Source organism: Sebastes umbrosus, chromosome 14, assembly GCF_015220745.1.
Source record: "Sebastes umbrosus isolate fSebUmb1 chromosome 14, fSebUmb1.pri, whole genome shotgun sequence".
NCBI lineage: Eukaryota > Metazoa > Chordata > Actinopteri > Perciformes > Sebastidae > Sebastes > Sebastes umbrosus.
The window spans coordinates 22,826,180-22,840,345 of record NC_051282.1 but is presented as its reverse complement, the minus strand read 5'-3'; the positions used below and the strand labels follow the sequence as shown (position 1 = coordinate 22,840,345).

General features: G+C 41.4%; 1 protein-coding gene across 1 annotated transcript in view; it reads right to left on the bottom strand.

Annotated features, from left to right (window-relative positions):
• Positions 1 to 1,131: 1,131 nt before the first annotated feature.
• ngfra (nerve growth factor receptor a (TNFR superfamily, member 16)) overlaps positions 1,132 to 14,166 on the bottom strand; it is a 33,962-nt gene continuing 20,927 nt past the window's right edge. The window contains exons 4-6 of the mRNA XM_037792807.1: positions 12,962 to 13,199; positions 10,690 to 10,904; positions 1,132 to 1,666 (exon numbers count right to left, since the gene is read on the bottom strand). Of these exons, the coding sequence (XP_037648735.1) occupies positions 1,614 to 1,666; positions 10,690 to 10,904; positions 12,962 to 13,199 (506 nt within the window). The 3' untranslated portion in view covers positions 1,132 to 1,613. The remainder of the gene's footprint in view (positions 1,667 to 10,689; positions 10,905 to 12,961; positions 13,200 to 14,166) is intronic.

The following is a 14,166-nucleotide window of genomic DNA, read 5'->3' as shown; positions in this document are numbered from 1 at the left end:
AAATGTCAGCGGCCTCGGACTTGGATAAGGGATCTGTAATGTCACGCTGAGGCATCAAAGAGGGCCGTGTCGCCCCTCGGTTGTCCGCAGCCTTAACCCCCGATGTGAAGTGGCTGAGTCGAGCCGAGCAGAGGGTAAATGAAGCTGAAACCCTGAGGTAATTACTACCTGCCTGTCGGGACGTCACTCTAATGGGCCCCGTGTTGACGTGAGCGCCGCCGCCGCCGATGCATTAGCGCCTTAGCACTGTTTATCAGGCTCTATCACGCAGACAGAGCTGTACGCAAGACTGTAAGAGTGTGTAGAGGGTGGTGGTGTCTGTGAGATGAGGATAGTGAAAGGAGTTTGCCTCTGAGGGGTGTTCCAATTTTCCTCTCAGTAAGCGTAAAGAATGACAGATGGGATTCCTTTTTGCACATTTTTTTTCAGTACCAAATTCATTTAAGCATCTGTTTAACGAGCAGCTCCGTATACTGGGTCACCGATGACGTCATTAGACATCGTCGCAGTGACTCAGCAGAGCTCCACAGTCCAGAGATGTTTCTCTCATGTTGCACATCCAGGACCGCGGAGGCACCCTGCTGAATCAGCCGCGTAACTCGGCCACGGAATGAAAGTAAAGTACCACAAACATGAGACAAACATTGAGGGTGTGTTACGTTATGAAAAGCATGAAATTACTGAAACACAATTCCTGGAGGCGCTGAGAAGGGGGTCTGTGTCGAGTGCAGGAAGAAGCATAACGCCAAGGAAAAATAGTTGATTACCGAGCTGGCTGCACAGCAATTGACCTTTCTTCCCAAATATGAGTCACTTCTTGTATCAGTCGGTGCAGCCAATCTCAAACAGTGACGCATGTTTTACAATACAACATGCAATGAAACGCGTCTGTGGTTAAATGATAAAAGAACAAGGAACTTCAGAAGAAGTTGAGGAGTGACTCACGGCTTCCCCCGCTGCTTTCTGTATCGCAGATGACAGCGGGGGTCTAATAGAGCAAATCCTATGGAGAGAGACAGAGGATAATCTGAGAGTGGGACGCCACAGAGGAAGATGTGAGAGGAAAAAGGCCGGTCTCTGAGGAAGAAGGTCTCTTTGATGCACAAGGAAAAGAAAGAGGAGATAATGGAGAACCTTTCTGCCTATTTACCTTTCAGGCACATAATGTTTCACGGCTAGTGATTGTGGAATTAAGGGGGTCATGTGAAGCTTAAAGGGGCTGAGGAGACTTAAGTTGGCAGTTAGTGAGAATTATGTCAATATTAGATACTGGAGTAGTCCGTTAATACGAGATGCTCTGGCGTATATCTATGATTATGCATCTGCAGTGACGTTGGTACAGATCGCGGTTGATATTGCCGTAGAGGTCGTGTCCAGGCACACACTGATTGATAGAGTTGGACTCTATATGCAGGGATGAAGAGTCAGCCTGTGGCCCAAAGGTGCTGGGAGGTCCATACAAGTCAAGTCTTTGCTCTGTGGCCACTTCAGATATGAATCAGAGTCAGTTTTACATTCCCATGTGCTCCCCCTCCCCTCCCCCTGCTTTCTTTTTGGTCCACGGTTCAAGTCTCCACTCTCCTCTCCCCGTCTTCAGCTCCTCCTCCTCTTCCTCAGACTTCAGGGGGAGGCGTGTCAGGCTGGGGGCCGCCATCCACCCTCACCACTGCGGAGAGAAAGTAAAAAGAGATATGTCAGGCTCTGGAAGAGGACACAGGTGATGTCTGGTGATATTTAAATCAGCGGTGGTTCTTTTTTTTTTTTAACAAGAACCCCATAAAAATAGAACAAGAGTAGAACGGGCGTCAAACTGTTTGCCATGGTCAACTGAGTAGTTGAAGGAAAGTTGTGATTGTTGGTAGTCATGGTGACAACACACGTCAGTAAAGGGTTTTCATAGAATTTGATGACTTACGGTTGCTTGTTTGTTTACTTTAATTGATTATATGGCTTTTGTATTTGCTTATAATGCTTACTGAGGTGAGATTCCTCCTATAAGTCCTTAGGTTTTTTTTTTATATCTCCCCTGCACAACTTGCTTCTTCTCTTTTGTTGTTGTGTTTCTGCTGCTTTGTTTTGGTATGCAAACAAATACGCTGCAAACCTACCGATAGCAATATGAAGCAATTAAATCCAGCAGTCCTCTATTCCTCTCTTGAGGAAGGCAGCAGAGGCCTCTCCGTGCTCCGTACTACTCCACTGCTTGTTTGGTCGTTACTACAAATCCTCACCTCAGTGAGTCCACGACTTGATGCAAGTCACTTTATACAGAAGTTAGCCTGCTACAACAAAACATTCATCATCACAACTTATCACATACTGACGCTTTGTCAGACCCCTCGGCGACACTTTTCGGTGGCAGTAAACCTGTGCTTAATGTTGTGAATTAAACAAAAACACTTGCTTAGGTTTAGGTAACAAAACCACTTAGTTAGGTTTAGGAAAAAACAACCTGGTTGGGCTTAAAACTACTATGTTTGTACAGTGAAAATGTGACTTTACACAAACGAAAAGATGATTGTAACGTGAAAGGGAATCTTTCGGGAAACGAACAGCAGTCTTCTGGATGAAAGCCCTGTGTTTGTTGGACCCATCCACCTACCGGTGTTGAACGCCGACAGCTGTGACAAAGCGTCAGTATATGACGCCCTGGGAATGAGAACGGCCTGGCTACAACGGTCACAGTTATGGCCGCCGCTCTGACCATCCTGCTCTTTTGATTTTAAAGACTCTCATTATATTTCTATGCATGAACCTTTTTCTTAATCACGCATTTATGCATATTCTCTTTCCCACTGAGAAGCTCCTCCTTAGTAAATGGGAAGTCGTTTGATTAAGGGTACCTTGATTAGTTTCTGGATGTTTTTCATTGAATTCCCTGCTCACAAAGATTAGAACTTCCTGTCCACCAAAATACTTTCTGCATTGAAAAGCTCTAAGCTCCCTGATAGTCCCACATTTCCCTGCAGAGGGCTCTGTGGTGTCACTCACTCATCTGATCCTGCTAAACTGGAGTCATTAGCCGGATGAGGATGGGAGACAAATGCTCTCTTTTCCCACAAACCTCTTAACCTGCTGTCAATTGAGGGACGCCATGGAAACGCCTCAGGAATGCAGAGGCGTTTCAGAGAGGACCCCCGAGTCCGCTGGGTGTTTTCTCGGCTTTATCAATGCATCCTTGTGCCAGGGAAGTGTAGTACAAGAGGGTTTATTTTAGAGCTTTAGAAGAGGGGGATTCTTTTGTCGACTCGTAACGTCATACCCTCCCTCTGTTTTCATTCCTTTCCCTTTCCTAAAAACCCATCTTTTTCCTCATATTGTCCTCTTATAAAACACACTTGGATTGCTTTACGCTGCCTCTTTGCTCCCTGTTTCTATCCACAGTGATTGTGTCCAGTGACGGCCACAGTCCATAGCACTCCTCTCTCCTCCTTCCTGTTTAAACAGACATTCTACAGGCATCATTGGTGACAAAGAGCAGAGAGGCACTGATGCTGGCCAGTGCACAGCCATCCATAACACACAGGCATTCACACAGTGGCTTGCACCTGTACTTTTACCTCAGTGCAACATTCATTGCACCTCATTTTAGAAGCAGCTGCGATGATAGTGACCACATGGCTGCCCGGTGTTTCCAGTTCAACCTCATTCCAGGAATCAATACAAGCTGTCTTTCACTGAACCAGTTCAATCCGCTCTGAAATGTGAACTCGCAGCAGAGCTTTGTTACAGACTTCTTCTTCTTCTTTCTTTTTTTAATCAGCACATTCAGACAATCCTGATTGGACCCTAAGCCACGATAAAGGCTTTCAAATTTGCTGATTGGGATTGAGTTTGAGATGGCTTCTTGGTAATCACAAGAACTCCCGGGAAAAACTTAACAGACATTGGGATTGTTTTACTAATTTGAAAAACATATTACTTGTTTTGTTACTTTATTTATCGCTCCCTGTGGACAGGGGTTCATTGCATAACTTATTTTATTACTCTTCCATTTAAACCCCCAAACACATGGACACCTCCTTTTACTACCAGAGCACCAACCCCTTCACTCGCCGTCATTTTGCATTTTTTTTCCCGGGTGTATTGTGTAAGATAATGTTAACTCTGAAATGTAGGGTTGGTAGTGTTGTTCAAAGGTCTGAAGGGACGAGCTGTCAGTGATGCCGACTTGGCGACTTTCTCTCTAGATTTAGGGACTTTTGAAGCAAGTGCTGCTAGCTACTTTCATTGGAAAAGAGTTGGCAACACTGAGCTGGGTTTTTTGGTTGGGTCATTTTTAAATCTAGTTTCTCAAGATTACCGACCCTGCCTTTAAAGGCTCTGAAAACTTATTTTTTCAATTAGCTTCTACAATGACAATGAATGGTGGGATGCCACATGAACACAGTACGTTCTGCCAAAGTTAGTTTTGTTTATTTAAATCCAGAGATTTATGCATTTGTTTTTTGTCTCTGTGCTCACTGGTTTGAGTTAAATTTGTTAAATCTGTGAACAAGCAAATATTAACAATCATCTTTGATCTAATCCCCAAATGCCTCCATGTATTTTCTTATAATTATGTTATATTTAATTTTTTCTTCTTCTGCTGCCAAATATAATAAATTGCTAATTAACGTATGATAGCTTACTAAAAGTAATTCCTAATTTTTTGTGCGTTTTCCTACGAATGTCCAGCAACATGTGACTTCCGTCTTCACAGGAAACAGCTTATTTAGGTTTAGGCAACAAAACTACTTTGTTAGGTTTTTGGAGAAGATCGTGGTTTGGGTTAAAATAACACCGGAAGTGACGTAACTTAAGTATGGAAGCTATGTGACGAGTCAACGTTGACTTCTGGTTTCACACGGGGTACGAACACCGGCTTCCTGGGCGAAATTCTGGTGTTTTTGACCCACCTTTCCACCTCAACCCCTTCCCTATGTGGCATTTATTGCTCTTTATACGAGCTGTTTCGTAGTTACGTGGATTACCTACAAATTGATTTTGTGGGATATATACAAATTACAGTGCATTACTTTTCGTAGGTATAGCTACAAGCGGTGTAAGTCTGCACTATGTAACTGTATTATGTAGAGGGGGAAATTATCTAAAATAGAATAAGAATAAATATTTGATCAGACTCTGCCGATTCTAAAGCATCAGAAGAAATGAACGTGTTTGGTACATCTCTACTTTTGGTGGAGCCTTGTGACTTTTTGACTCACAAAAAAATGTGTCTCAATTTCACTGGCATCATTTTTCAATCTGTTATTGCAATACGTTTTAATCTTCGCGGTTCTTCAGATGCGGTGGAAATGCAAACAGAAATGTGCAAAAAGGGATTTTTAGTTCTTAGTGTAGTTCCTGAGTCACTAAGCTCTGGCTTTGGGACCCTTGAGGCCTATGGGTGTGGGCACGGCAGGCCACTTCCACCCAGGTCAAAAAGGAGAGGTGTCATTAGAGGCAATTTCCGTCACCTCCAAATAAACAAGGGAAACTGATATTGCCTATGACTAAGTTTTATCAAAATATGGGAGAAATTATGAGTCATCTATCCTGTATTACTGAAATTGCATTAGTAATTCGCAACCTGACTCAGCTACATTATTACTGTAACTTGCTGCTGGATAATGTTACACACAGAATGTGCTGTTGAGCTCCTGCAGGTCCCTCAGGCTCTCGTCCAGAATCACAAACTAAACTGCAGCCCCTCGATAACTGTTGATTGTAGTGCTGTAATAAAGACCCTCCTCCCTCAGGGTTTTCAGTGAGGCTTCATTGCATCGTTATTTCCTTGCGGCTTTCACATGAAAACAAAAGTACTGATTTTACTCTTTTATTCTGGTGAATAACAATCTGTGTTACTTATAGTCAGGATTATACACCTGCAGCTGCATGATATTCAGTCAGTTTTGAAGCTAACACCCAACTGTGTTCCCATTCTTTGTCAAAATCAAAATTGCTCTCCTTCAATTGGCTTTTTATATAGACTATGAGGTCAAATGCAGGACAGGGATGCACGGACGGCCGATGTGAGTGAGGGCTTAGAGTCTTGTTTAAATTTTAAACACATTCAATATGCACGATTCAGAGGGGGAAGCAGTCAGGGAGGGAGGGAGGGGTGCTGCGCAGATAGACGGCTCTTTTTAATGGAGATGAGCAGACCGAAATGAGGCCGAGCACCCTTCATGCAGGAGCTCTCACCCCCTCACCGGTGACTCATACCGGGAAAACCCTCTCTGAATGTTGTCACTCAAAACACGAGACATTTTCATTGCTCCATTTCTTTTTTTAAAGGCTTATTTGACTTGTTTTGACTGGAGGTGTTCCCATTATTTTAGCTGCCAGTAAAAATATGGTTCACTGGAAGCAGGAAACCCCCCTGCGATTATCGTGGATTTATTGTGCATATTCTCACCCTCTCACTGGTTTTAACAGAACCAGTTGGTTGTGGAAAAGGACCGACGGCCCCCAGCATGAGAGCATTTGCTGCCTTTTTAATGGCTTCCGCAGACGGTGCTAATGCCAATTAGCACGTGCTAAACGCTGGCGCCGGATCAGATTTTGAAAGGCATCGAGAGCAGGCCTGGATCCCGTCCCGTAACACCTGCTAATGAGCCAATCAGTTAGAGAGGCGACGGGGTTAACGGGGCGGTCATCTTCTCAATGATCCAATCCCGAGCCGTTCCTCCAAAAGAAATTCCTTCCTTTTCTTGGACGTGCAGCAGGCTTTGCATTTGTTGAGTGGAAGAATGGAAAGAGGGACTCAAACAAAACACAAAACAAAATGAGCTTTTCCCAAGCCTCATTAGAATGTAATGGGTATCCCAGAAGAGACGCAGTGATGTGGATTTATCAGCTGTTTTGGCTCGAGAGCGCGTTATTATCCCTGTATAACTATTTTTTTAGGCTTTAGTATAATTCACAATAAGACTAGGAAGGAAACATATGAGATCCTTAGAGGGGAAGTCTGAGAGAGAAGCATGAATGACTGAGTGAATAACAAGATCATGACCAAACTTGAGACTTCTTCTTCAGGTAAAAAGCCTCTCAGGTTTATGCGTATAGATCGAATGAGAGCGGAGAGAGGGTTTCATCTCTTTAATGTAAGTGCTATTTGAAGGGAGGTAGACTGCTCTGAGGTCACATCTCGTTCCCGTAGCACTTGCTTTTATTCTCCGAGCTGTTTAAAGGTTATCCTCTTTGCAGATTCCCCATAATGCACCTATAGCCTCTTTTTTTTGTGTTAGTACCCAGTGTAAGGGATGCTGATAGATCTGAAATACAAATACTGATGCATAAATCACCAATGTTTCCCTTGTTGTTGAAGTTGTTACAGTTTAAAGGGCGATGCTCATGATATTCTTTGTTTTCTATTGTCAACAAATTCCATGAAAAGACCAAAACAATAAATTGATCAGAATTAGGGCTGCAACTAACAATTATTTCCATTGTCTATTAATTTGTCGATTATTTTCTCGATTAATCGATTGGTTGTTTGTGTCTATAAAATGTCAGAAAATGGTAAAAATTTCTATCAGTGTTTCCCAAAACACAAGATGACGTCCTCAAATGTCTTGTTTTCAACTCAAAGGTATTCAGTTAACAGTCAGAGAGTAAAGAAACGGGAAAATATTCACATTTAAGAGGCTGGAATCGGAGAATTTTTACTTTTTATTTCTTAAAAAATTACTGAAACGATTAATCGATTATCAAAATAGTGTGAGATTAATTTAACAGTTGACAACTAATCGATTAATTGTTGCAGCTCTAATCAGAATAACAAGTATTGTCTTTGTAGCTGAAATCTGATATAACTTATTCCTCTTTACTATAGACCTCCACTGTTAACTATTAAAATGTTGTTTTTGAGTCAATCCCATATACTTTATATATCACTAACAAATGCACTATTTCCTCTGATTAAGTAACGTTTGATAAAATATTGCAGTGTCAGCTGTTTTAAGAAAATACCTAGCCTTTTTTTGAAATGAAAGGTTATATTTGTGACCCATTTTGGAAGATTTACACCTACTAGGAAGGGTGTAAATCTTTGTACATTTTAGAAGATTTACCTAGTAGTTGGTTTTGCTCTTTTCGTGGGATTTTTTAACAATAAGAAAAATATTTTTAAAAAGCCTGTGTTATCCTTCAAATACAAATATGTGATTAATTATGAGAGATTGGGAAACTGTGCAAAATACATATTGACCGTAAAAAGCAATACAACTAAAACTGTTTCTCTCTCCCAATGCACTGCATTGAAGGAAGTAAATTAAGCTCAAGGTAAATTGCTTTATAATAGATCAGTAAAGTGCACAATGTTGTTTTTATCCCTCCAAGCCAGACATGATCTACTGAGTTAATTTCACAAAACCTTTTAGGTTTTGTCTGGCTTGCAAGACTACGCAGCAAAGTCTGTCTCGCAGACATACACCCAAAATACTTCATGAGTCAAAGAGAGACAAATATAGGTGTAAAGGAGTAGTAAGAGTAGTAACGGCAAATATAGATCAAACATATGCAGTTACTTACCGCCTTATACATTACAATTCCTCATTTTTAATGATATACACTAAGATAGAAACTGTTTCAACGCCTGTCAGCACTGAATTCTTCAGCCTCATATTGATGGTCTGTCTCAACATTTGTGATTAGGAGGCATACAGCCAAAACAATGTTCAGTACTCGCCTCACATTCATGTTACTACAGGTGCCTCAATCATATTCTCTACATTCCTGCAGTCTTAATACATCATACATGTGAGATTTGGCTGCTCTTGGCGGCTAGGTGTTAGTCCTGCTCCGAGGTGATATATCGTTTTTGATTTCTATCCCCAGAAACGTGTTGCTCTGAAGAAAAGACTTGCACACTGCTAGAAAAACACTACCCGCAAAAATCTCTGCTGTGTATCTTGATGTAATCAATAACGACAGCTAGTATATCAAGGTGTGAAGCTGGAATGTAGTCAGACTTGGATGAGTGTCTTGTGTTAAGTTAGAGTTTCTGTGGTGAATATAAAGTTGTGGGTTTTTGCCAGGAATCGCTTTAACCAAAATAATAACACCTGGTCTGTTCAGAAATTCTATATTTAACCAGGCTGGTCTCAGACACCGTTCGTAGCTACACCTACGAAAGTAATGCACTGTAATTTGTATATATCCTACAAGATCAATTAGTATGTAATCCACGTAATCGCGAACCGGGAAGTATAATGAGCGACAAACGCCACGTAGGGAGGAGTTCTGGGTGGATGGGTGGGTCAAAAAACACCAGATTTTCGCACAGGAAACCAATGTTCGTACCTCGTTTGATACCATAAAGTTGATTTATTTGTTATGTAACTTCCATACTTAAGTTAAGCCACTTCCTGAGTTATTTAAACAAAAACTATGATCTTTTCCTAAACCTAACTACATAGTTTTGTTGCCTAAACCTAACCAAGTTGTTTCCTCTGAAGACACATGTTGCTGGACATTCGTAGGAAAACACACAAAAAATAGTCTTGAAATCCATATCACAATATGGATTAGGATATTTTTCTAATATCAATAAACACTCAATGGACTCTTCATTAGGTACACCGGTACAATCTAATGCAATCCAGTACAACAGCCTGCCATAACATCTATCTTTACGAAGCTCATGATGTTCAGTTTTTGGTGACTTTATCGGAAATGTGTGAATTCAAGAGTCCATTAGAACTATATATAAGAAGTGGACGTAGTCACTGTGATGTCGCCCATTGGTTTGTGGACTGCCGTTTTGAAGCCTTGAGTTCGGCATTTTGGCCGTCAGCATCTTGGTTTTTTACAACCAGAAGTGAAACGAGGGGGTGGAGCTAAGTACAACCGAATGCTGAATAAGACATTTTTAGGCCACCATAATGTTGCAATGGTAGCCACGCCCTAAAGCATACCCTGCTTTATGGTCTATTTGACTCTAAATGGAACCATATTTACTAAATGAACATCATGCTGTATTGAAGAAGACTTGAAACTATCGATTGAGACCATAAACTCATGTTTACAATGTTTACTGAGGTAATAAATCAAGTATGAAGTAGGCTCATTTTCTGATAGACTTCTATACAATCAGACTTCTTTTTGCAACCAGAGGAGTCACCCCCTGCTGGCTGTTAGAAAGAATGCAAGTTTAAGGCTCTTCTTCCCACCGGCTAAAACTTATCATTTAATGGTATTGTCAAAAAAATTAACATTGTAGGCATCGTAAAAGTAGACTGGCAGAACAGTTTTACTGGATTGCATTAGACTGTACAGGTGTACCTAATAAAGAGGATACTGATTGCATATCACATCATAGCAAATGTATGCAAGAATTTCATATAAAATACTAAAATTTAAGTGAAATACAATGATTAAAGTTTTTTTGGGGAGTTTTTCCTCCTTCGAAACGAGGATCTGAGGACAGAGGGTGTTGTGTGCTTCGTAGATTGTAAAGCCCCTTGAGGCAAATTTGTGAAATATACATGATTTGATTGCATTGTATTGCATTAAGCATTACATCACACAAACGTCCTCAAACATCTAAAATAAAAATCCTTTGTTTCGCAACAATTGCACAAACATGACACGCTACAATAATATTGGATTGTTGCCCAGGCATAATTAATTCCCAGGTTGCGTCATGAAAATATTCACATACTTGTGTTAATCAGAAAAATAAAGAGGTAGTTTTAGGCGTACCTATCTGTTCCTGTGTGCGTGAGTGTGAAGGCTGAGCCTGGACTTCAGCCTGGGCCTGCTGCTGCTGCTGCTGCTGCTGCTGCTCCTGCAGACTCTGACTGTCCACCGAGATGCCGCTGTCGCTGTGCAGCTTCTCTCCCTCCGGCGTCACCATCTGGTTATTTGTAGCCGCGCGGTTATTAGCTGCCTGCTTATTCTGCTTGCAGCTATTCCACCTGTGGAGAAGTGGCAAGTCAGAGGAGGAGAACGATCCGATCGATATGTTACAGTCATGTGATCCTGTCTGTAGTTCTATATTTGGATTTCACAGCAGTTATGAGCTATAAAACAATAACTGATAAGTGAAAACAGCATTTTTCTTTAACATTTCTTTAACGCAACTTGCAATTTTACTCAATAACGCTCCAAACTTGCTGTACAATATTTGTCATTGTTTTGTGTTGTTAATTGATTTCCAGTAATAAGTATATAGCCTACATACATTTGCATAAAGCAAGCATATTTGCCTACAAATAGAAAACTGTAATAAGATGTTCATAATACGTCATGAAAAAGCTTAACAATTCTCTACTGATGCTTCTCTTTAGAAGATGAATGACTCGTGAATCAATGTTTGAAATATGCATGAGGTATTGAGTGTTACAGTTAACACCTCTAACGCCCGGTGCATACAGCCCGCTTCAGGCTCGCCTGACGGCAGCGTCACATCGTGGCCGCGTCATGCCCACCTAGGGTGTTCACACTAGACGCGAGTTACCCGCGTCTCGGGAGCGTCTCAGCTACCTGTCAGCTGTGTTTCTGATGCTGCTGTCAGCCCTTTCTTTCTACATAGAGTTTGCCTTTTAATGGCCATTTAACTTCATGATAAATATAATTCATATTTATTTTAAACAGAGAAAGGTTCAGAAACGTGTGGTAATTAGTAAATAATAGTAATAATCCATAATTAAAACTCCGTACTGTATTCATTTATGATGCTTTCCAACTCTCTGCTTGTTCCACATCACTGTCCGGCACATATTTCAGAATAAAAGCCTCGTGTTAACAAATGAAGGAATTCTGTGCAAAGAAAACCCGCCTTAGGGCTTTTATTTCGAAATGAAAGCAGGAAGTGTTGATTTAAACCCCAAACTTTATACATTTTTGCAGCCCCCAAAGTGATTGCGTTTTCCACAGCACTGACTGCTCATATTTCAGAATAAAAGCCTCGTGTTAACAAATGAAGGGATTCTGTCTATAGAAAAAACGCCTGAGGGCTTTTATTTTGAAATGAAAGCAGGAAGTGTTGATTTAAAAACAAGTTTACTTAACTTTACTTTTTTTTTTCATCTCCGTAACATATTCTACAGATAAACATCGAAACTGAAGTAAAGTCTTGCTGGTATGAAGTTAATATACAGGCACTAGATCACTTTCACTGTCTGTGACATATTCTACAGATGTCTAGACATGGAAACTGTAGTAATCTTGCTGGTATGATGTTCATATACTGTCAATAGATCACCTTCACTGTCTGTTGCTGCTGGGAGACGCAGCCGAGAGGTAAGCGGCTCGCGTGTAAAATAGGCGAGCCTTCTATTCTATAAAATAGACGCACATCGGACGCGCGTCTGACGCGCGTCTCATGCGGGCAGTGTGTCCACTCTAACCTGTTAACATGGACGCCGAAATAAAAAGCCGTCACGCGAGCATGAAGCGGGCTGTGTGCTCCAGGCTTAAGTGTTTACTTATGAAATATTGGGTGCTGGAGAGATTCACATAGTCTGTTTTTCTGCATGACGACAAGTACATGAGGATTATGAGCCAGATGTGTGCGTGACTCTGCTGTTAAATCTGGCACTTGAGTTTCACCCTGGTCGGCACTTTTCAAACAATCAATGCCACTAACGAGCTTGTTTACTTGTTTCAGACGCGTTTCAGCCCGAGCTTGTATCTGTCTGTGTGAGTGCTTGCATGTGTGTTTGTGTTTGTGACCTCTGTGATGCATTAAGCATTGTGACCTTATTGTTTTGTTTAGAAAGACTCATTGTGGTACATGTGAGTGATTCTCTAGAAGTGGGTCAAAAGCTCTTTGACCATCAGAGGCCTGAATATTTCAACAGGCACCTCTCTGACATTCATTAGCCCGGGGCAACATCTGCCACTCTATCCAACACCCCCGACCAGACCACTATCTCCATCACTCTCTTTGTCCTACATTATATTGTGGATGAGGCGCTAATGTCTTTAACCACAAGGCATCTTTTCATCTCGTTATTTTCTACCAACTGACCTCTTAAAAATGATGTAAGCCACGAGGCCAACCACCACGGCGGCCAGGATGGAGCAGTAGATGGGGATGAGGTTTTCGTTGAGCCCGTGGCCGAGGAAGCGCGGAGAGCCGGCGCTAGATGTGGTCGTCTCTCCTGGCAACGGGCTCTCGGAGCCATCAGGGAGGAAGTAATTGGTGAAGGAGGGAGGAGACAGGTCCATGTCGGAGGTGGGAGCAAAATATGTTGGGAGGAGAGGATCTGTGTTGGAGAAAAGGGAGCATCGGTGAGAAAAGATAATACAACTGAGAAAGAAACTAAATTAAGTCTACAGCCGTGCCAGCAGCTCTGTGAGGCTGTGCTGAAGTACAGTAGTGTTTTGAGCTAAATGCTGACATCAGCATGCTAACATGCTCACACAGTGACAATGCTAACATGCAGCTGTTTACAGTGGTGGAAGAAGCACGTATTTTAGTAAAAGTAGCAATACCACAATGGAGAAACACTCTGTTACAAGTAAAATCCCTGCATTCAGCAGAGTACCCATTATGCAGGATGTACTTTACATTATTAGATGATAAGTATTGATGCATTAATGAGTGCATCACTTTAATGTTTACGGTCAAGCTAGTTGACTAATTACTTAATTTACTGCTGGGTAGCGTGAATTTCCCCCCTGGGATCAATTAAGTCTTATCATATCTTAATCTATACATCCATATATATCTTAATCTATACATCCATATACATACATCTTAATCTATACCTCTTCATTTGTTTGTCGATTATATTTTGTATTAATAATCTGAATCTGCGACGTAACTGAAGTTATCAAATAAACTTAGTGGAGTAGAAAGTACAATATTTGCATCTGAACCGTAGTGGGGTGGAAGTATAAAGTAGCAGAAAATGGAAATACTCAAGTACCTCAAAATTGTGCTTTAGTACAGTACTTGAGTATATGTACTTAGTTACTTTCCACCACAGGCTGTTTAGCAGCTGTAATGTTTACCATGTTCACCATTGTAGGTTAGCATGTCAACATTTGCCACTTAGCACCAAACAGAAATGTTGACATGATGATGGTGCTAGATGAAAATTTAAGGGATCACTAAAGTAATATGGGATCGACCTGTCCGGTCGCATGGAAAGGCGTGTGAATGATACGATAATGCGTAAGGTAAAACGTGTAATAAGAACGCTGTTCGTGCTTTAGGTGTGTCTTTTG